The 24,248-nt window shown below is 43.1% G+C and overlaps 1 protein-coding gene across 1 annotated transcript in view; it reads left to right on the forward strand.

Annotated features, from left to right (window-relative positions):
- The first annotated feature begins 7,853 nt into the window (after positions 1–7,853).
- Positions 7,854–24,248, forward strand: part of SYT10 (synaptotagmin 10) — a 45,525-nt gene continuing 29,130 nt past the window's right edge. Inside the window, exon 1 of the mRNA XM_018576450.1 lies at positions 7,854–8,216. Coding sequence (XP_018431952.1) covers positions 8,075–8,216 — 142 coding nt within the window. The 5' untranslated portion in view covers positions 7,854–8,074. The remainder of the gene's footprint in view (positions 8,217–24,248) is intronic.

Below are 24,248 nucleotides of genomic sequence, written 5' to 3' on the forward strand. Positions count from 1 at the left end.
GAGGGGGAAAAAATATTTTTCTCCTTCTCTAATGTCACTTTGCTCCAACGAACGAAACGAATAAGAAACGAATAAGAACAGAAAACGAAACGAACGTGCGTACTAACGCTACCGAATTTCGGAAATGGAAATTCGGATTCGTTTGCATTCGTTATGTCTGGAATTCGGAATTCGGATACTTCCGAATGTCCGAATTTCCGTCCGAATTTCGATTCGGAGCGAAACGAATCGCACATGTCTAGACTCAAGCAATCTGCAAGAATGTGGAATAAGAAAGTGAATGAAATACTCACGAAAGAGGGATTCATAAGATACAAAGCAGATCCCTGTCTTTATTCCAGGAATCAAGAAGACAGATGGATATACATCCTAAATATGTTGATGACATTATAACCTGTTTTGAGCAAGAAGGGGACTATAGTTCACAAACTAGAACAAAACTTTAAAATACTTAATAGGAACAATTTGGATGAATCTACAACTGCCAGCACAGTCAAATCCAAAATTATTTGGATATACCAATGTTGATTACGCCGGAGACTGTACAGACCGCAAATGCACAAGTGGTTACATCTTCCAATACGGGGAAGGAACCATCAGTTGGTCTAGCCAAAGCAAACAACGGTTGCACTTTCCTCAACTGAAGAGGAATACGTAGCAGCAGCACACGCTTGTCAAGAAGCAATATAGATTTGCTAGCTTTTAATGGACATGGGTATAGACATGCCAAACCCTTTCCCAATCGTTGAAGACAATCAGGGATGTATAAAGCTGACACAATCAGAAAGGATCAACCCTAGAACCGCGCACATCGACGTGAAGTATCATCTGCTTAGGAACACACAAGAGCAAGCTATTATCCACATGTAATATTGCTCATCAGAAGATATGACTGCGGATGAACTCATTAAGCCATTGCCAAACAATCGTTACAGTTTCCTTTGAGAGAAGCTAAACGTCATATAGCAATGCATATGCTGTTAAGAGGGTTGTTGGAAATACAACAGCATATACTGTACTGATATAGTAATGTTCTGAATGTTCTGAGATGTAATATGTCATTTGAGCTGTAGATGGCAGTGTAGTGCATGCTTATCTATGATACACAGGAAGCTGTTTTTTTCTATCTATATGTTTTCCTCACAATGCTGTATTCAGAAGTAATTTACTTCTAAGCAAGTCCAACTTAAAAGAGAACTATGCGGTAAGTGTTTTTCCCCATAGTTCTCTTGAGGGTCACGGGAAGACATAAACTAGCGTCCTCCTGTGACCCAAAGTTCATTATATAGCGAGCTACAGCTCGCGGTATACTGAGACCGCCGCAGTTGGGATGGATCCCGACATTACTGTCGAGATCCACCCAGCTGCGTGAGTGACAGCTGGCTCTGCCTATCTAGAGGCAAAGCTAGCTGTACCCCTCCCTTCCCCCGTCTGTTCCTCCAGTCAGCACTGGATCGAGAAGTGAGCGAGCGACGGTATGTGTTCGCTCACTTCCCGATCTATTGAGCCGACCTGTGACAGTTTCATTGTCACGCGTCGGCTCGAACTATGAGGATGAGTGATTTTCACTCACCTCATAGATCTCCTTTAATTCAGTATTCCTCAAGATTGCAGTGCTTCACCTAAACACATAACCAACAGGGGGTTGGAGAAAGGAAGGAAGGAAGGAAGGTAGGAAGAGAGAAAGAAAGAAAGAAAGAAAGAAAGAAAGAAAGAAAGAAAGAAAGAAAGAAAGAAAGAAAGAAAGAAAGAAAGAAAGAAAGAAAGAAAGGAAGAAAGAAAGAAAGAAAGAAAGAAAGAAAGAAAGAAAGAAAAGAGAAAGAAATAAATCATCTATGCTTGGGCCATTGACAAAATACATGGCTATAGCATCATCACAGGCTGATTTTTGTGTGTGGCAAGCATAGACAGGGGCAGAGAAACAATACCAGAGATGAGGTCTATCATACCTGCAGTGCTAATGTCTCTGGAGGGATGTTGAAGTACACTGAGAGTTACACCACTTGGCAAAGCTATAAAACAATCTTTGTCCCATTCCATCACAATTACCAAAAATAAGAGCATCAGTCCTCATTTCAGGACAGTGGGCGTAGCCATGCAAACCCATTACTTTATGGCCCATTAGCCAGAGGCACATCCAGGACCGCTGGTGCAAACATAGTGCAAACATAGCCTATTATAAAGCCATTTATTCCAAACTGTATAAAGAAAGCAAACATTAAATTAATGAATTACTACAAGTGAGAGGTAAACAGCTACTAAGCCCTCTTAAGCTATTATAATGATGGTGCCTGGAGATCAACTTTAAACGCGTGTGTTCAGTGTTCAGTGTTCTACCGCCTCCTGGCTTGTGTTCAGTTCACCTCCTTTCAGGCAAGTATACACTGTGAGAGATGAACAGAAAAGGACAACCACTGTGCAGGACTTCAAAGCAGGAAGCCTGTATGTGTAATGAGTTAATATGGCTGGCCCCATGTGCATGTTTATTTAAAAAAAAAAACTATTGAATGAAACAAGGTTTTTATCTTCAACTGTCTTGGAAAACAAATCAGCAGTACATCTCTGACATACATGCATATTTTCCCATTTTGAGGTCACTTTTAAAATGCTGCAAGTACAGAAAAATACATGTAGATCTGCCAGAAATCCAGTGAGCTCCTAATTTCCTGTTTGAGCTGACAACACCGTGTCTCTGCTGCATTAAAATTCCGAGCAGTGTTGTCAGGCCTTCCCAGTTTTCCTCTGCTGGACTACCGAACCCCTCCTCATCTTCTCGTCTCCATTACATAAATTAAGGTTGTTCTGTAGCCCAGCAGGTTAAACACTGATAGGTATTTCAATGCAGAAGAGACACTGTGTCGTCAACTTACTACCGGAAGCCAAGAGCTCACTGGATTTCTGGTAGGCTCACCAGGTATTTTTCTGTACTTGAACAACATGGTGAAATGTGTTGCAGAGATGTACTGAAATTTTTGTTTTACTTTGCCCAGATGTGAAGAAGTGACAAAATACAGGGAATTTCTCAAAACTGGACCAGACAAAATCTAGAGCAGCTGTGCATGGCAACCAATCAGCATCCACCTTTCATTTTCAAAGCTTAACTGAACAAACTGAAGAGAGAGAAGCTGATTGGTTGCCATAGGCAACTGCTCCAGATTTTGTCTGCTCCAGTTTTCATAAATCCTCCCCATTCTGTGAAATTCATAAAGAATGTCGTAGATACTGGTTAGAAATCTGTTCTGCGTTTGTGCCACAAATGGTGTAACTTGCTACAGATCCATGTACAGTGCAGATGAATCTGTTGCAAACCTGACACAATCGTCGCACAATTTACTCCAAAAACGGAAGAGCGCTTATCTAACATCCACTTTCCTTAACAACAATATGGCGATATTTCTTTATGAAGTTATCACAACATTAGCAACAGATAGTAAAAGTGTTGCAGATAAGAACAAGGCCGGATTTACTCTGTCTGCTGCCCCAATGCCAGGTTCCTCAATGCGCCCTCCTGTATGCAGGCTGATACAAGTGATCTCGGCGACATCGCCGAGATCAATTGTACAATGCAAGAGGCGACTTCCCCGATGTACATTTAGCTCTGCTTGCCCAAAGCAGGGCTTAAAGGAGAACTATGAGGTGGGTGAAAATCACTCATCCTCATAGTTCTAGCCGACCTGTGACAATGAAACTGTCACACGTTGGCTCTATAGATCGGGAAGTGAGCGAACACATACCGTCGCTCGCTCACTTCTCGATCATCTCCCTGCAGAGAGCCGTGATTGTCAGTCACGGCTCCCTGCAGGTATCCCCCCCTCCCCGCTCCGATCCTCCAGCGCTGACTGGCGGAATGGATGGGGGAGGGGGCGGGCACAGCTGGCTCTGCCTCTAGATAGGCTGAGCCAGCTGTCAATCCCGCAGCTGTGTGGATCTCGACAGTAAAGTCGGGATCCATCCTGGCTGCCGCGTCTCAGTATACTGCAAGCTGTAGCTTGCGGTATACTGAGCCTAGGGTGACAGGAGGACGCTAGTTTGTGTCCTCCCGTTACCCTCAGGAAAACTATGGGGAAAAACACGGCTGGTAAAGCTCACATCTTTGCCCATGCATTGACATGTGCCCAACAAGCGAAGCAAGCTGATGTATGGCTGATTTCAGCCGATGTACGGCTGAAATTAGCCGTACCAGCCTGAAGTGAATAGCCGAACAGTGTTCGGCTCACTTCACTTCAGATCGGTCATTCACTCGGCTGCCCTCGGCAGCTTCGTGAATAGACCCCATAGTCAAAAGAGGCGTGACGCTTGCAGCTCAGATTGCTGCATGAACTTTGTCACATTGTGTGTGGGGCAGCCCATTGAAATGATGGGCTAACACTCTGCAAAATGTGCACAAACGTGCGGTCACATGTTCTGCATGTGTGAACAGGGACTTAACCTCCTTCACAGTAGGCATGTGCATTCGGATTCGGACGAACCTACAAATCAACGAAATTCAGTTGATTTGGTGGTTCATCCGAATCCGAAATAACAAATTTATTATATGCCCAAATATACTAAAACTATATTTGGGCATACATAAATTCGTTTGCAGAATGAGCGGTGGCCATACTGGTTGCCGGTGCGTTCTGCGCAGGCGCGCCGCCATCTTTGAGTATATCTTGGTATACACCCCATATGGTTGGGCACCGCCATCTTGGTGTATACCAAAATACACTCAAAGATGGAAGTGCGCAAGCGCAGAACGCGCCGGTGGCCGACATGGCCACCACTCGTTATGCATTTTCAGTGTGACGTTACACACTGAACGAGCCGTGGCCATATACTTTGCAGAAGACGTGTATCCAAACCTCTGTCATTGTCCTTAGTGGTGAGACAAGTTGTTTTACATGCTGGTTTGTGAGTGTGCCATGATGCCTTTCTACTGTACCAGTGGCCATATCACAGACGCGCCGCCATCTTTGAGTAAATCTTGGCATACACCAAGATGGCAGCACCCAAACATGCGATTGCCGCCATCTTGGTGTATACCAAGATACACTCAAAGATGGCGGCGCACAAGCACAGAAGGCGCCGGCGGCCGACATGGCCCTCACTCGTTCTGCATTCACAGTGTGCGGCTTCAGATTCGGAGTCTCGTTGCCTCCGAATCTGAAACAGCAGAAAAATTAATCTTCTTTGATGAAACGAATGGAAACTTTTTTTGTGTTCATTGTATAGTCAGAAAACGAATTTTTGGGCAGTGCACATGTCTACTTCACAGTCTCTTCTATTTGTCATGGACTTTATTGGAAAGGTCCATTTACTAAATTACCAGGTCTGTACACCTTTTGTGCCCAATATGAGGGGCTCCCTCCATCCCTTCGCCATAAGTTCCCAGTTTTATACACCTGCCGTGCCCATTTTGAGGGGTTCCCACCGTTCATGCTCTGAGTTCCTATGTTTGCACACCTGCTGTGCCCATTATGAAGGTTTCCCACCATTCCTGTGCTGAGTTATCGAGTCTGCACACCTGCTGTAACTATTATGAGGGGCTTCAACCATTTCTATTTATATTATGGAGAAAAGGAGGTGCTGGAACACACAAAGGTGAGCACAAACAGCCAGAGCTCTATGTGCAGGATCTGAGTGGGGAATTATAAGAAGCATACTGTATAAGGTTGATTAGGTATACCAGACTCCACTTATAACTATACTATAACTTTTGGATGGATTGGCATTTTAAGCCCTCCTATACATTAAAAAAGTGTCAGTAACATTCCTATAAATCCAGATTCTATAGGTCACATAAACAAATAAATATTCCATCCAGAGGGGGAATTCTGAGTATCCTGGTCCCCTGGCACTTACCTGTCAGATGTAAAATCCTGAAGTTATGAACAACATTTTTGAAATCCTGCAAGTATAGGAAATCGTAGGTATAAACTCAGTATATGAGTTCTGAATACAGTTACAACCTTTGTGGTGAAATTCTATAGAAACGCACACCCTGTTATAGGCATGCTCTTCCCATATGGGGTCCCACAATTATCACATCTCCCTCCTGGAATCAGCTCCTGTTATACAAGATCCTATAGGGGTAATTACCTTATGAGACTAGAGGTGTCATAAGTATAGATCGGTATGATCGCATCACCCTCTTGTACTCAACTCCTCATGGTTATATAAGATCCTAAGTAGAGACACCCCCCTCCCTCCATGACCTGACCCCCCTCCTTGACTGAGTCACCCCAATATATAGCTATATAGCATGTGGCTCCCTCCCTGCCTCTCTGCCATTGGCCAGCTGTGCAGAGTGCCGGCGCTGCCGGGAGCCCCTCTGTCTGCTACATAAAGCGTTGCTAAGTACTGGCTGTGAGTCTCTGAGGATGTGAGTGCCGGTTCTCTCCATCCCCATCACACTTCTGCAGCCACTTCCAGAGGATGTGTGCAACAGGCTCTCTCCCATACTGAAATCCTCCAGCAGTCAGCACATCCCCGGTACCCTCCTTCAGCCAGCATATCCCTTATACCCTCCTTCAGCCAGCACATCCCTGATGCCCTCTTGCACCCAACACCATCCCTGATGCCCTCCTGCAGCCAGCGCCATCCCTGATACCCTCCTGCAGACCGCACCATCTCTGAAACCCTCCTTCAGCGAGCACCATCCCTGATACCCTCTTGCTGCCAGCACCATCCCTGTTACCCTCATGCAGCCAGCACATTCCTGATCCCCTTCTTCAGCCAGCACCATCCCTGATGCCCTCCTGCAGCCAGCACCATCCCTGATGCCATGCAGAAGCCAGAAACATTCCTGATACCCTCCTGCAATCCTTCGCAGGCTCTGATGCCCTCCTGCACCCAGTTACATGGGCTACCAGCTCCGGTCTTTCCATCCTGCTCTGCTCCTGGAGTGTAACATTCGTCTCTGCTGCCTCTGTGTGCTCCAGTTCCGATTCTCTGCTGTGGTCTTTCTCATTTCTGATGCAAACTTGAGTCCACTTTGGAGGCTTTGAGTGCCAGTCTGTGTGCTTTCATCCAGTTGCAAAGCTTACACCATGTCGCATCACTTCTAAAGCCAGTACTTATCCACACCTAAATCCAGAAGCCACTCCTGAGTCACTCCTGAAATCAGAACCAGCGCTGACTCACTCTTGCAACCAGACCCAAGTGTGACCCACTTCTGCAGCAAGAACCAGCACTGACCCACTTCTACAGACAGAATCATATGAGCCACTCTTGTAGCCCGAACCAAGTCTGACCCACACCTGCAATCCGAGTGAGCTCTGTTCTATCCACTATTGCAACAGGTATCGGTTCTGTGCACCATTCATAGCGGTTATGACCCCGTCCTTCATTCAGAACAAACCCTAACCCATTTCTGCAAGCAGAAACGACTCTCACCCACTTTTGCAGCTGCTACCATTTAAGACCCACTTCTGCAGCCATTGACATCTCTGACCTGCTCCTGCAGCCAGAACCAGCTCTGATTCACGTCTGCAGCCAGAATCAGCTTGATTTTACTCCAGCAACAGGTATCTGATCCTTTGCCACGATCCACTTCTGCAACCAGGATCAACTCTGAAAGTCGAGAAGCCACCCCAGTTTCTGGCTAACAATCTGCAGGATTGTGATCCACTCTTTGAGCCAGTACCAGTTCTGTTCACCAGTCTAATCCACAGTGCCCACCTGTGATCTCCTGCATGCTTCTGGCATCTCTTTCGTAGACTCTGAGCCCTTCTTGCAAATAGTACCAGCTGTGCCCCTCTACCCTGCTGGGAGTGCCAGTCCCCTGCAGCTAATGCCCTCTCTGCGCCTCTCTTCTGTTATAGGAGTGCCAGTCTACGGCAGCCAGTGCCAGCTGTGCCCCTCTCCCCTAGTCTCCAGCGCTGCTCCCCTCTGGCATCCAGTGCCATCTGTGCCAACCTGATAGTAGCAGTCTCTACATTTTATTCTGAGCCAACTGAAAACAACAGTTTCTACAGGAAAAAGCCCTGGTTCCCCTCTCCAGCCTGCATCCCGCATGCTGCCAGTGGATTTCCACTCGTGTCCGGGACTGTGGATGACCATGACATAAAGTCCTGGAGTGACAGTCGCATTGGAGATGAGTTTCCATAAAGAGGACGGTGTCAGCTTGTGCCAGAAAGCGCTGCAGATCGTGTCGGAGCTCTGCCTGGGAGGGCAGGTGGAATGGGACAAGTGCACCGGAATCTTCCCCTCTACCAATCATGGAGCAGGCAGCACAGGTAGGTGACCCCACTGTGAGCCTGGCAGCCACCCTTGCCCTTCACTGTGCACCCAACACTGACCCTCACTGCTGAACCTGAAGGAGACCCCAGCCCTTCACAGTGCATTACTACTATCTCATAGTTGACCCTCCTAAATGCCACAATCTGGCTCTCAGTTTATTCCACCTGTTGTTCCCCTTAATTTTAATTCCCCACTTTATTAATCACAGTATCCTGTATCACAGCTCTTAGTTCACCCAATTGTATGGATTATCTGCCACTTACACACTAATTATCCACCTTTTAGGGTTCCATAAATTAACCCACACCACTGGATCCCCACTACCAGAATCCCCAGACACCACCAACACTTAGAGGGTTAGACTTCTAATGTTTCTACAAAGCCAAATGCAACACTTAAAACACTCTCTCCTCACAGATGGAAAGGTTAGGGCCATTCTGTCATTTTGTTTTTTCATGAATAGTTCCATATCAGAAAGAATCAAAGTGATTCCATCATTGCTGGGCACATGATGAATAAACACTGGAAAAAGTGCAGTTGCTGCCAATAGCAATCATTTGCATTTAATTTTTTTTTAAAAGAACCAAGAATTCTGATTGGTTGCTATAGGTATCAGCCATCTTTAGATCATGTTTTTTTCCAGTTTTTAAAAAATAATTCACTAAGAACTCCCAACCCATAATGAGCATGGTGGTAGAGGTGGCGGTAGTTTCCCAGCATGGTGTGAAATCCTCTGCAACTGATGCCCTTTTCTCCAGAGGGAAGGGAAGCTTGTTTTGCCTAGGAAGGTTATGTGAGTCAATTAGCAGACAGCCTTAGAGACTATATTCTATCTCAAGCTGCCTACCCCGAATTTCTTAACTAACCTCTCCACCTGACCAGTCTGATCCCATTACCCCCCTATACCACCTTCTTGATCTATCTCCATCCATCCCTGGGTCCCCTCTGCGAACTCCCAGTTTCTCCATCCTGGGTGTCTTTCTGGATGCTGTGTGGTCCCTGTCAGCCTCAGTCAACAGAGACTGGAGGAGACTGCGATCCGGATTAATAAAGCTGCAGACTGTGTGGGCGTCAAGACAGTTCAACTTTCTCCCCTTCCACATCCGAGGAATCTCCTGAAAGGAAATTATTTTACCTGATATGTCAGGGGCTGAGCGTGCTCTGCCTTGCTGATGGAGCACGTCGGGTTACCCCTAGAACCAAAATGAAATCACCCCAGCTATATACTACTGTGTACCTATGAATGTGCATCACCCACAAATTATGCTACTGCGTACCCCCATAATGCATGCACAGTCTCAATATATCGTTTTAAAGTTACAGTGATTGATTCACCAGCAATGAATGTTTGGTGAATGCCTCACTGCTTTATGCTGCCAATATCAGATTTTCCCAATAACGCAATGCTATGTACTCCAAAAATGCAATTCACCCCAATATGATTGTTTTGATTAAATATACCCATCACCCCAAAATTACATTGTTGTTTACTTCCTGAATATTCATATCACCCCATTTCTCAACTGCTGTGTACCTCCTAACTTGCAAACCATCCCAATATGTACTGTCAGAATATAGTCATCACCCTAATATTATATTGCCTACATGATTTAAATAGAATATAACTATCATCTAAAAAGTACATCGTTGTCTACTTCCTGAATATTCAGATCACCCCATTTCTCAGCTGCAGTGTACCTCCTAACTCCCAGACCACCACAATACTTGTACTGTTAGCATATATCCATCACCCTGATATTTTATTGCCTGCATGGTCAAAATAGAATATACCCATCGCCCCAATATTTTTACTGCCTGCATGGTCAAAATAGAATATACCCATCGCCCCAATATTTTTACTGCCTGCCCTGTCTGAATAGATTATACCCTTCACCCCATTATTGTGCTGCCTGTACAGTACAGTTGGAATTTCTTCCCTTTACCCCAATATTATACTGCCATCACCCTAGTATTCACTCCCTGTATATACCCATTACCCCAATACTCCAAGTATCCTCTCAGCTCAAAGACCATCCCAGTTTTTTAATATTCTTTCCTCACATTTCCGCAAATCTGTGGCCAAATCATAACACGTGTGCCATCATTTTGCCATTATCCCTTTTAATATGACTCTGCTTTGCATCCTAACCTCCACTTTCTGCCCCTGTAATATTATTGTGTGCTCCCAATGATATTACACTGACAGGGGCTCTGTCATAAGATGATTATCATGTTAAATGTGCTATCTGCTACAGTGAGGTGAAAGGATATGGGGTGTCGAAGTCCATCGAAGGTCACCCTGCAAGTCATTAGTTAATGAAAACCATCAATTTCAGAATTCCACATCTATGGAAAAATAATTGCTCAGCGTCTATTCCTTGCTTCCTTTGGGGCCAGTTTTATTATGCACAGCAATAGGCAGATGAAACTGAATGCCTTTTTCATAGGCAGCCAGCCATGTGTAAATGAAATGTTGGGGTTACTGGATTATAGCAAGCAGCACCGGCTGCATACCTCTCATATGTAATTATGTTGTGATTACAGCGTCTCTGTTTCAGGAGAACACTTGTTGCTTTGTAGACTGAGTGAGTCACCTCTTCTACAGTCGTTGCTGTGCATTGAACATGCCAGGACTGATCATAGATGACCTTCTTGATCACTCCAGCAGCACTATAGAGGTTTGCAGTCACTAAAAAGCTTGTTTTGTGAATGGAAGGCAGATAGAGAGTCAATGTAACAATAGAATGTAGACTGTTCCATCACTGGAGCAGAGGTTGTGTAGGAGTCTCTTAGTATCCATTCATACTCCAAGCTCTCTTCTCCTAGTACAGGTTGGAGAATGAAAAGCTTCCTGTTTTTTCTTTTATGTTTTGCATTTCACATATTTGTTATGGTAAGCAACTGAAAGACATTTCCTTTACTAAAGCACTGTGTATCAAAAATACACAGCATGTTTTTTTTAACAATATGCTGTTTTTAATTTTTTTTATCCTTTGGTGCATCTCTGTTCTGCTAAGCTCCTGCCATTCCTGCCATTTTGTTATATTTATCAGCTATTTTCTTGCTTTTTTTACTCTGTTATCTCAGCACTGTTGATCTCCTGTAGCCTCTTTGCAGCCAACGTGATGGCTGCATAGCATTTCTCTGGGTGGGTTTCCTAAAGGTGACAACAGCGGGCCATGCCTGTGTACTGCTTGTTAAAATGACCACTTGTAGTCTTTATTGGAAGGCCCATGTGACAAGGTGACAATGCAGGAGCACAATTGGGAGGCAGGGACAGAGGGTCGTCACCTTATGAAAGGAAGTGTCTGAACTATATAGCAAAATCATCGGGGATTTAGCAACAGCTGCAGATTTAAAGATAAATAATTAGATAATAGTTCAAAGAAAATAAATATATATATATTTATATATAAATAAATAGATTAAAATTAATTTTAAAATACTTTATTATGTTAAAATTGTATGAAATTTTAGTGTTCTGGGTTTGAAGAGAAACACCCAAAAGACGCGTTATTCCTATTTCACCTATTTCCTTAGGACCTGTTCACATCTGAGCGTAGCATTAATCACACGATTTCATGCCATTAATACACGCTATTGTACAACACACCTATCGTGCATTAGCGTACTAGGTGCGTTGCGTTGCCATTCATTTGATTGGCACCCATATAGCATGGTACAGCAGTTGGGTGGGCAGAGCTGATGACATTGCAAGATTATTGCTAGAGATGGATTTCCATCAGTTGATTCAAAGCCTTTGGCCCCATAGTAATAACCCCTCTTCTAGAACCACCTGCCCCACAAAGAACATGTTCTTGTTTTGCTGGTCCTAATATGTCTTAGATTTTTTCACAATGTGTAAATAGGCTAATGTGAGTTGACTGTTTATAGCTAAGAAAAAAATAATTGCCCAATAACTCAATAAGAAAAAGTTGCCCCTTCATCTGTGCCACCTATAGATATAGGTTTACAGTGCCTTATGGCAACAGTTGCTGGTTGGTTGTTGTTAGCGTTTCAGAGCATCGGAGGCTTTGGCCTGACTGCAGTACAACATAACTGGCATTTCATGTGGTTTCTGCCACCACAGGTACACTTTACAGAACAAATCAGCATGTACTGTATAAACTCATGCCATTTTGTACCTGTATTGTAATCTATCAATACCTGCTAAAATGATTACAAATTAGGTTTTGGCATCTCTGTAACAATAATTTGAAATTCATATTAAGCTGTGTTTGATTATAGTGGCTGCATGGAAAGGATTATGGTGAGAGGTGTTGTAAGTAGGATTGATTCATGGTAGTTAATCCTTGCTTGTGAAACACACTGGTTTACTTAAAGCTGAACTCCAGTATTAAATTCAGTCTTGTACAGTTGTACCGGCTCCTCTTCTGTTCTGAAATTGTTTACTGTGATTTCACTGCACACTGTGATTTTCTCACAAAGTGCATTAGAAGCTGCAACAAGTCAGATAGAGCCCGCCTCATTTCCTGGCTGGAGGACCTCTAACGCTTTCTCTCCCTAGCCTGATTGTCCCTGGCCCGCCGCTTTCATTTATTGGATTTCAGTCCTTTCAATTACTGAGGCTCAGCATCACATGTGAGCATTACCACTGCTTACTGTTTTCAGAAAGTAATGTATGTTTAGGGCTTGTTCACACCATATACAGTGCGTTCCAAAGCGGTCAGCTGCTGGAACGCACTGTATCGCATCCCTGCCAGCTTCCTACGTTCAGGGGTGGGAGGGGGCATAGCGGTGCAATGAAGTAAATGTCACCGCAACCATGCCCCCCACCCGCAGTGCGATCGCATGCACCAGAATGCGTGGCACATCAGTGCCTGCGTTCTGGTCCAGTGCGATCTGCAAAAATTGTGCTTGCAGCATTTTTTCAGATCGCACTGGACCGGAATGCAGGAACTGATGTGCCACACGTTCTGGTGTGGGCGATCACACTGTGGGCAAGGGGCATGGCTGCAGTGCCATTGACTTCAATGCACCGTCACGCCCCCTCCCGCCCCTAAATGCAGGAAGCCGGCCGGGATGCGATACAGTGCGTTCCAGCAGCTGACCGCTCTGGAACATACTGTTTATGGTGTAAACAAGCCCTCAGAAAGCAATGATCTGCCTGCATTGCATAAAGAAGCACAGAGACCCAGTGATGCTGTCATATAATAAGGTAAAAATAAGGTATGTCATGAAAACCGAAGGTTTTATTTAATAATTTAGAGGGAACCATGGGGAAATATGGGAACCAAGGAGGGCAAAATACATGTAGAATAGACTCTATTTTTAATAACACTGTGTAAAATGGTCAATGATGATATGCAAAGTGCGGCATTGCAGTGGCTAAGTGATAAACATGCCTATCTTGGTTTTGATTCTTGCATGGGGTTTGTATGTTGTTCCTGTATGGGCTTCCTGCATGTCCACTGGTTTCCTTTCACAATACAAAATCATAGTGGCAGGGTCATTAGTATCTGACCAAACTGACCCTGGATTGTGTGTGGCTATTGTAGGGCACATTAGAATATAAAAGTAATTACAGGGAATTATATATATGGATCTGTAGAGCACTGTTGAGACTGTCTAAATACATAAAGCAAATGTAAACCTGGTTTACTGTAAGTCAGAACTGTTGGAAAGCATTTATAGTTTCTCTCATGAATATGTTTTGCTTGTTTCAAGTAGAAGTGCCCCATACCTGAGTGACATGTAGCTTGCTCAGTACACTGCATATCATAAATAGGGATGAGCCGAACACCCCCGTGTTCGGTTCTAACTCGAACTTTCGAACATGGAAAAAGTTCTAATTCGAACTTAGAACTCAATGCAAGTCTATGGGGGGTAGAACTCAGAAAATTAAATGTCCCCATTTTGAAGCCTTATATGCAATTAATTGGCCATAAAAAGTGTATGGGGGTCCGGGTACTGCCCTGGGGGACATGTATTAATGAAAAAAACACTTTTAAAAAATACAATTTTTAAAGGAGCAGTGATTTAACATCACTTAAAATGAAACATTAAAAATAAAAAATTCCTTTATATATGGTGCCTAGGGGGTCCCCTTTCACTGACTGTAAAGTGGCACATCTGTATGATGTATAGAACCTGCTGAAGCAAAAATGACATTTATATACATTTTATTGATATTTATATAGAACTCTAATATATACAGAAGTCTGAGATATATATATATATATATACTACAGAAGTCTGAGAGATATATATACATATATATCTCTCAGACTTCTGTAGATCAGACTTCTGTATATATTAGAGTTCTATATAAATATCAATAAAATGTATATAAATGTCATTTTTGCTTCAGCAGGTTCTATACATCATACAGATGCGCCACTTTACGGTCAGTGAAAGGGGACCCCCCCAGGCACCATATATAAAGGAATTTTTCATTTTTAATGTTTCATTTTAAGTGATGTTAAATCACTGCTCCTTTAAAAATTGTATTTTTTAAAAGTGGCCATAGTAGCGCCACCCACAATTATTACAGAGGGATTGGTCAATATCGCTGTGTGGCTTTGATGCAGTGGCCCTGAAGATGAGACTTATTGGAGTTTTATCCATTCTGTAAAATTAGCATACAATGAACATGACTGATGTGTAGAAAAGCATTTATGTTTCTCTGGCTGCTATGGAAACAGAACTTGTTACTCTGACAGGCAGTTCTCATTGTCAATATGTTGCTCCGAGCCCTGGGGTTTTCCGTAAGATACAATTATCTCTCAAATCTTCCTCCCCTGCAAACATGTTACAAAGGGGTTAGTGAATTTTGTAACAAGCTATACAATTTTATAACCAAAAGGGGGATTCCACCTTTACATCACAGAAAAGGAAAGAAAATAAGTTCCTTTAAAGTGGTATGCCAACCATAGGGGTGCGCGGGAAGCAGACTTTCCGGAAAAGGGTATTTTACAGCATTTCCCAGGAAAAATAAATTAGTCACAAATCATAACATTCAGGAAAACAAGACTGTAAAGAGATGGAAAGGTGTGAGAATTTAAAGATAATTTAAAAGCCGAATAGAGGTTCTAACCCTTCTCCACTCCACTCTGTCTATGACCATATGGTTTGAGTTGGACTTTCACCTTCCATTAAAATAAAATACCACTATCCTGAAACCTTATTCCTTCACTGGCAATAAAACTAATGGGAAGCCCAAGAATGACAGAAAATTGGTTATTGTTTCTATTGATTGTTATTCATGGGGCTTCTCAAAGACAACACAATATAGATGAGGCTGATCCCTCCCTTTACCTTATGACCGGTGTCACTTTGGATTTTTCCCTTTCTAGAAGATGATTGGTTGCCTTGCAGATGTCTGGAGACAGAAAACACTGCCCATAACACAAAAGTAGACCATCAATGGGGACTTTGTAGATCACAGCCTCCCTGATGAAACTAAGCTAAACTAAAAGCTGGAACAGATGCAGTGCTAGTCTCAGTCTATAATTCTTTTCTGAATATCCTTTCCTAGTCCAGACCTCTTCTTGATCATATGATGGTATTCCAGACCTGATAAAGGGGGACCTCTGATAGCCTGCAAAAGGTGTAGAACAACCACTAGTGTGTCTTCTGTACACCCATCAGTGGATTGGTGCTGCCTTCTTTCTTCCAAGTTTCTGGTTATGTTAGTATGGAACTGATTGTATTTTCCTGGACAGATTTCTTGGTTGTTTCTGTACTAGATGCATCTCTGCTGACATGTATCTGGTTGTGTCAATATGGAAATAATTGTGTCTCTGATGACATGTTTCTGGTTGTGTCAATATGGGAATAATTGTGTCTCTGATGACATGTTTCTGGTTGTGTCAATATGGGAATAATTGTGTCTCTGATGACATGTTTCTGGTTGTGTCAATATGGGAATAATTGTGTCTCTGATGACATGTTTCTGGTTGTGTCAATACGGAAATAATTGTTGTGCCAATATGGTACTAGTTGTGTCTCTGATGACGTGTTTCTGGTTGTGTCAATATGGTACTAGTTGTGTCTCTGATGACATGCTTCTGGTTGTGTCAATATGGAAATAATTGTGTCTCTGTTGACATGTTTCTGGTTGTGTCAATATGGTACTAGTTGGGTCTCTGATGACATGCTTCTGGTTGTGTCATTATGGGAATAATTGTGTCTCTATTGCCATGCTTCTGGAGGTCTTAATATGGTACTAGTTGTGTCTCTGTTGACATGCTTCTGGTTCTGTCAATATGGTACTAGTTGTGTCTCTGATGACATGTTTCTGGTTGTGTCAATAGGGAAATAACTACTTATGTTGTCTCTGCGACCTTGATACTGGTTGTTATTGTGTTAATGGTGTTAATGTTGTTTTGGTTCAAATCCTGCAAGTATGGTTATGATCTTGCTGAAGTTATAACATTGTAAGTCTTGGTAAATTCATGGGGGACAAAAAAATATAAACCTGGCCCTGGTGCTGATACAGATTGTGCAGGCATGGCCCATCTGTGTCACTATCAGGATGCCAGTCCAGAGCAATGATGTGCAGCTGACACTGGAGCAAGTGCATGTAGGGGGGAAGTAGGAAATGGCCGAACAAGCTTGATGGAGAACAGCAGCACTGAGATGGGAAAAAGAATATAAAGGTGTAAATAGGATTTTATGGGAGTGGTTTACTATACACATACATGTCATCCAGTTAAGCTTTGCACCTGCTTTTGCCAGATGAGGTGACCGTGCAGGATATGATCATATACAGTACACACGTATTATATTATATGATATTTATATGTTGTTGGTTATATTGAAAACAGAGATGAAAAAAATATCACCCATATGGGGCAACTATATGTACAGCTAACTAATAACAGCTAGTAAAATCTGCGAAGAAGCCAGAAAGTCACAACAAACTGAGACAAACATGGAAACAGAAATGTCATCTTACTCCCGAAGAATGGACACAATGTTACAGATGGAAAAAGGCAATTATCAGCTGTTCTTTTGTATCTCAGGGCCTTTGCCACAACCAGATTTCTATATTAACAGCTCTTCCCACCTAAACTCTGCAGCTGAAATCTCACAGCAGGCATCCCAGAAACATATAAGAGGGTTCAATGGCCTGGCTCCACCTTAAAATGAAATGCCACTTTTGGGTGGACCTGGTCGTTAAGAAATAAGAAAGATTGATTTTAAAATCTAATCTCATTATCCCACCCGTTAATTCATATTTATAGTTTTTCAGACAGTATTTTTTTGTTGTTTGACATTTTAAGAAGATGAGGATACTTAATGAGGTTTTATTAAGTGTATATCCCTGCACCCACTATAGAGCCTGTGCTGTCTTGACAGCAAGATCGATTCTTAATGAGCAGACCTTTAAATAAACCAGTTTTGAAGTTCGAGGAGCTGGCGATAATTCTGTTATGACAAGCATTTGGTGAAAATGTGAATTTCTTCAAAGATGAGTGAGAGAAGAGAGAGGGAGGGGGAAGGGAGAGAGAGGTAGGGAAGAAGAGAGAAGGAGATAGAGAGAGCAAGAGAGAGGGAGGGAGGAGAGATAAGAGAGAGATAAGAGAGAGGGAGTGTGTGAGAGAGAGGGGGGGGGAGAGAAAGGAGGAGAGAGGGAGAGTAAGAGAGAAGAGAGAGGTGATAGAAAGAGGGAGTGAGAGAAAATAAAGCAGCGAGAGGGAGAGAGAGAATTAGGTAGAGGAGAGAGTGTGACAAAGAGAGAGACATAAGGAGTGGTAGGGACACAGGGAGAGGGAGAAAGAGAGAGAAAGAAGGACAGAGCTGGAGAAAAAAAGAGAAGGAAAGAGGGAGGGAGATAAAGAGAGGAGAGAGAAAGAGTAGGAGAAAGGAGGGGGTGACAAAGACAGAGAGGTAGGGGCACAAGGAGAGGAAAGGGGAGAGGGAAAAGAGAGAGATAAAGAGAGAGAGGAAAAGAGAGAGAGGAGAAAGGGAGAGAAAGGGAGGAGAGAGAGAAAGAAAGGAGGGGGAAGAGAGTAGACATGTGCGATTCGTTTCGTTCCGAATCGAAATTCGGACGAATTTTCGGAAATTCTGATGTATCCGAATTCCGAATTACAGATATAATTACAGATATAACGAATGCAAACAAATCCGAATTTCCATTTCCGAAATTCGTTAGCGGTAGTCCGTTCGAACGTTCGTTTCGTTTACATTTCTTATTCGTTCGTACGTTGGAGCAAAGTGACATTAGAGAAGGAGAAAAACATTTTCCCCCCTCAAATGTCACTTTGCTGCAAACGAACGAACGCTGAACGAAACGAATAAGAAACGAAAACGGAACGAACGTTCGAACGAACTTAGTCCAAATCCGAATTCCGAATCCGAATTGACTTTAACACCCGAATCCTGAATCCTGAAAAACGAAATAACACAAAATCCGAATCAGAACGAAACAAATTTTTTGGCAGTGCACATGTCTACAAGAGAATGACAAAGAGTGAGAGAGGCAAGGAGAAAGGCAGGGACACAGGGAGACGCAGAGAGAGAGAGAGAGAGAGAGAGAGAGAGGAGAAGAGAGTGACAGAGTGACAGAGAATGTAGAGAGAGAGAGAGAGAGAGAGAGAGAGAGAGAGAAAGAGACAGTAAATGGATTTGCTAGATGCTTATTGATTAAGCTTATTGATGCTTATTAATAAACTGGAGAATTGTCTACATTATTCAAAATTACTTTTCCAATAGCTATTAAGGAAATAGAATAATAAAAATAAATGAGATAAGAGATACACATTATATATATATATGAGGACCTCATATATGAATGAAGAGCTGTAAGGCTATATCTTCTACAGATCAGGTTATTTTTCAGCATATTACCCTGTTTCCCCGAAAATAAGACCTACCCCGAAAATAAGACCTACCCCTAAAATAAGACCTAGTTGTGACGATTCCCAGGGCCGGTGGTGGCATAAGAGGGGACTTGAAGAGCCGCAGGAGAGGCGGGAGAGAATCAGCTGTGCCAACGAAGCCAGCGCTAGAGGAAGCGAGGCGGCACCCGAGGAAGCAGAGCCGCATAAGCCGATGCATCCTCTATAGCGCCGGCTCCTGTCACAGGCGAAGTGATACCAAATGCACTCGCTCATTCTGGCCAGCGATTGGTTAGCAAATTGCTCTTGGAAAGGTACGGCACCCCTGATTGCCTTGATCACCATATTTTTGTACATGAATAAGTGTGGATTGTTGTACATTTAAAAAAAAATAAGACCTACCCCGAAAATAAGACCTAGTGTGTTTTTTTGAGCCCCAAAAAATATAAGACAGTGTCTTATTTTCGGGGAAACACGGTATATGACTAGTGAGCCAGGACATTCTATAATAAATGCCTTCACTGCTGACTTTTTCCTGAATCTGCGAAGAATCAGTTCTTTTTATGTGTTTCTAGGAAACCAGCAGGGACTACATGCAGTTGGTTCCCAAGATTGTATCACCATATTGTAGGTTGAACTTGATGGACCTGTGTCTTTATTCAACCTTTATTCAACCTCAAATACTATGTAACTATGTAATTAAACATTCCGGACCATAAAGGGACACTCCAGTGAGATGTCAACATTTTTCATACCAAGTGAAGCTGTGGATGAGACAAATTCACAAGATTAAAATTAGCGGAGTATAAACTGGCAGCAAAATATATATATATTGTTGTAGAAGCTCCAAGGCCAGTTCTTAAGGGAGCTCTCTAAAACATTAGACACATGATATGTAATAAGTCATTATTTACATATGTATGTGCATGCCCCCAACATGATAGAGCCTGGATATGCATATAGTTCGATCAGACCCTGGGCATTACAAAATGAGATGCAAGGTGATGCATGTCAAACTACCTCACCAAGAACAGGATTAACTTCAGAGGCAAGAGTAGGTATTTGCTTACAGCTTGCACAGTTAATAGATCAGCACCTGTGACTGTGAGACCTCAGGGGATGTCTTAGTGCTGACTCCCAGCTGCAAGAGTAATTATGAGGCTAGGTTCACACCTGCACTACACCACACGACACCCGGGACACGCGGTCCTGTACAATACAGGCAGCGATTGCCGCACGGCCCCATTGATTTCAATGGGGTGACATGCCTGCGACAATCGCTAAAAAAGGTACAAGTACCTTTTTTTTGCAATACAGAATGCGCGGCTGTTTTAGCCGCAATCGTGTTCGGAAGCACGTGGCGGAATCGTGGCGGGAAACCGCGCGATCCGCCTGGCGCGACTGGGGTGCCATTAGAAAATAATGGCGCCTATAGCGCAATCGGTTCACACCTTGGTGACTCCTGAGTGACCGTGCGGCAATTCATGCGGAATCGTGCACGATTGCCATGCGGTGAGGTGTCGCCTAGGTGTGAACCTAGCCTAAAAGTAGGGAAACCTAGAAGTGGACCTAGCTGTAGATATATTTTTTGTTAAAGTGACATTAAACCCTCAGATTTTTTAACATAAACCAATACTGTAATGTGGGCCTTACTGTAATCCATGGTTGTTTCCCTTCTCTTTGCTGCTCTTCCTTTAAATCTTTATCTCTTCTCATGCTTGGGGAGAACTTCCCTTTGCAGCTGAGTGCCTCTTCCTGTAGTGCTGGCTCAGGTTGTGAACCTACACACAGACACCATGTATCCATTCCAGAGACAAGGCAGTCTGCTGCAAAACAGAAGTTCTGCCCAGCATGAGAAGAGATAAGGATTTAAAAGGAAGAGCAGCAAAGAGAAGGGAAACTACCATGTATTACAGTAAGGCACACATTACAGTATTGGTTTATGTAAAAAAATCTGAGGATTTAATGTCACTTTAAGTACATGCAGGCTAAGTATTGTGTCAGTGTAACAACTCCAGGTATTTATTTTACAAATCTGAATCAAAATTCGGACAAATTTTCTGAAATTCGGACACATCCAAATTTCCGAATACGAATGCATCCGAATGTGTCCAAATCCGAAGTCACATGTCCGAATTTCGTTCAAAAACGAAACTGAATCGGACATGTGACTTTTCTGGCCAATCAAATGTGTTTTTCAGTTTAATGCATCCGAATGGGTCTGAACATGAATTTTCATTTAGGCAACATGGGAGCCATATACAGTATATACATATAATACTAAAGCTGAGGCTCCTAGAATCCGAATTTTCGTACTGCATTCGGGAGCTCCTGAATGCCATTTGGGTCTGGGAGCCTCAGCTTTGGTAATATATGTATATGGCTCCCAGACCCGAATGGCATTCGGGAGCTCCTGAATGCAATTCAGAAATTCGGATGCCGAATGCAATTCGGGTTTAGGAGCTTCAGCTTTAGTATTAATATCTGTGAATGGTTTTCTATGGTATTCGCAACAAATATTCGTAAACTCATCCCAAACTAATGAAAATTCGGATTTCGTCCAAATCCGAAACCCAAATCAAATTGAATTTCGGATCCGAAGCTCGAAATAACAAAATATCCGGACCGAACCAAATTTATCTGCAGCTTACATGTGTATTTATTACCTCTTACAGAGATCATATTACTTCCCCTGACAATGTCTTCATCTGCTTTTCTCTCCAGAAGGATGGAGCCATCCTGGTTCAGGCATCATTCTGGGTCACCATCCCATTCTTGGAGTGATATGACACATTAATGTAAATCCTTGTGCCAGGGGCGTCCCGAGGCTGGGTAACACCCGGAGCGGTGTCCGAGTGTCACCCCGCCAAGACGTCACCGCGCATGCGCGCGATTACGTCATCGCGCACGCGTGATGACATCATCGTGCACGCGCGGCAATATTATGATACTTGCCGGCGGCCATCTTGGTGATGGACGCCGGCAGATAGAGAGGAGGAGACAGCCACCCGCCGGGATAAGGTATGCCGCCGGGTCCCCTCCTCTCTCCTGATACTGTCGGGTGTTCGGTCCATGACCGAGCGCCCGACTTTTCAGAGGGGGGTGAAACCAAAATGACTGCAAGTCATTTTGGTGTCACCCCTCCAATGGTGTCACCCGGGTGCGGGCCGCACACCCTGCACCCCCCTTGTGACGCCACTGCCTTGTGCCTATGCAGTGTTCAGAAATGTCAGACCCAGACTAGCCCCTTCTGCACCTTCTCTCTCTCTCTCACCTTGTTATTTGCAACAAAGTTACAATGTTGCAGTCTGATCTCTGCCATAGTAGAGACCGAGGAAATGCTGCCATAATAATTTCAGGCTAGGCAAAATCACTGACTGGTGCTTAAAGTGACACTAATCTCAGGAGCTAAATCTTAAAAATACATTCAAGTAACAAAATTCTATTAACACAGATGTACCCTATTTGTGTATCACTCAGTTGTAGATCCTCAGACCATCTCTGAATTGGTGTTGACGCTGTCCTTCCTTCTGGAGGGGGCCTATTTTTGTTCTCCATGATCCCTGTGTGTGTGTGTTGTAAATTAGCCACCGCTGCAAGCCCACTCCTGTGATGGACTACAATCTCAATGCAAATTAGTAAACTAAACATGAGATTGTAGTCCATCACAGGAGTGGGCTTGCAGCGGTGGCTAATTTACAACACACACACACAGGGATCATGGAGAACAAAAATAGGCCCCCTCCAGAAGGAAGGACAGCGTCAACACCAATTCAGAGATTGCAAACAGTATATAGCTGTTGTTGGAGATTATAAACATGCTTCAAGAGAGTCGTAGACTGGAGACCCATTATAAGACATCACTAGAGATCACTGCTCCTTTTCAAATCAATGATTCCACATTTGTGCTCCCTACAGCCACCTTAAAAAATTACCGCTGATATTTCTCTGAGCATTATAAAAAACAAAGCGTGAAAAGGAATAGACGGCATGAAAAAGAAGTTAAGATATTGTGAATGCAATTTAGCTACTAGAACCCAGTCTAAAGAGTATTTTTTATCTTCAAAGACCCTGAGGGATGCATCATAAATGGTGAAGGGTCGCATGCAACTGGTTTATAGATATTTGTATGTCGCACTGAGCTATAAAACCTTTTTTGTGTTTCTTATTACATATTTCTGGTTTCTGAGCTTCTTGCTTCATACATAAAAATTTGATGTATTTCACAGGATGCAACACAGAGCCTAATTAGATTGTTTGATGACAGCAGAAAAGGTCAGCAAAACTAAGTGAAGGGAAAATAGGCAATAATTAGAAGATGGAATTGGTAAAGCTGGGAATGACTTTTAGCAACGGTTGTGAAAAAGTCATCATGTGTAATAGGTACAAGCTGGTCTTGTATTTCTGCTTATACAAAACAGGTGGGACATAAATCTATCAGCTGAAAGACAATAATGGATACTACCCAATTATGCTAATATATCAAAATGTCACAGGAAATGCTTATAATATAGCACTATGCATAAATTGTATCTCTGCTACCATGCACTTGCGGTCAAACATTTTTAGTTAAATTATGTTGTAATACAATTTTATCAATTTTATCAATAGTTTGATCATATGTCTACATTCTTTCAATAACCTTCAATTAGTTGTTTTTTTAAGTGTACTTTGCCCATGCAGAATAAAGGAACAGGTTCCCTTATATGCCAGCATACCAGATTATACTAGGTTCAGGGATATTTGGTAAAATTTCAGTAGGAGGAGCCACAGCGGATGGCAGCAGAGCAAGTATGCTACATACCGGGAAGTGTAAAATACTTGTAGCAGCTGGGGAGCAGAGAAGCAGCAGCATTTCAATACGTGTGCTGCCCGAAAGGTTAGGGTGATATTAACGTCAACCTGTTTTGAAGGTATTTCAAATGCTGATGAAATCACTTACAATGGATGCTGCTCCTGGATGTTTAAAACTTTTAAAGTCCTGCAGAATAATCTGGTATCCTGTTTTAGGGTGGCTCCTTTCCCTTTCAGGAGAATGGAGCCACCCTTGTGTGTGCTAGTAAGCAGTCTCCACAAACACACAGACACAGCAAGACAAACCAGTCCCTAGCTCTCTGCTCCTCCTTCCTCCCTTTTCCAAGCTAGTAGATAGTTGCTGGAGACTGCTCTGTCCCTTGTGTGACCCTCCCTCTGTACTTGTACTTGACAGGAAGTTCAGGG

Source organism: Nanorana parkeri, unplaced genomic scaffold, assembly GCF_000935625.1.
Source record: "Nanorana parkeri isolate BGI_ZX_2015 unplaced genomic scaffold, ASM93562v1 scaffold67, whole genome shotgun sequence".
NCBI lineage: Eukaryota > Metazoa > Chordata > Amphibia > Anura > Dicroglossidae > Nanorana > Nanorana parkeri.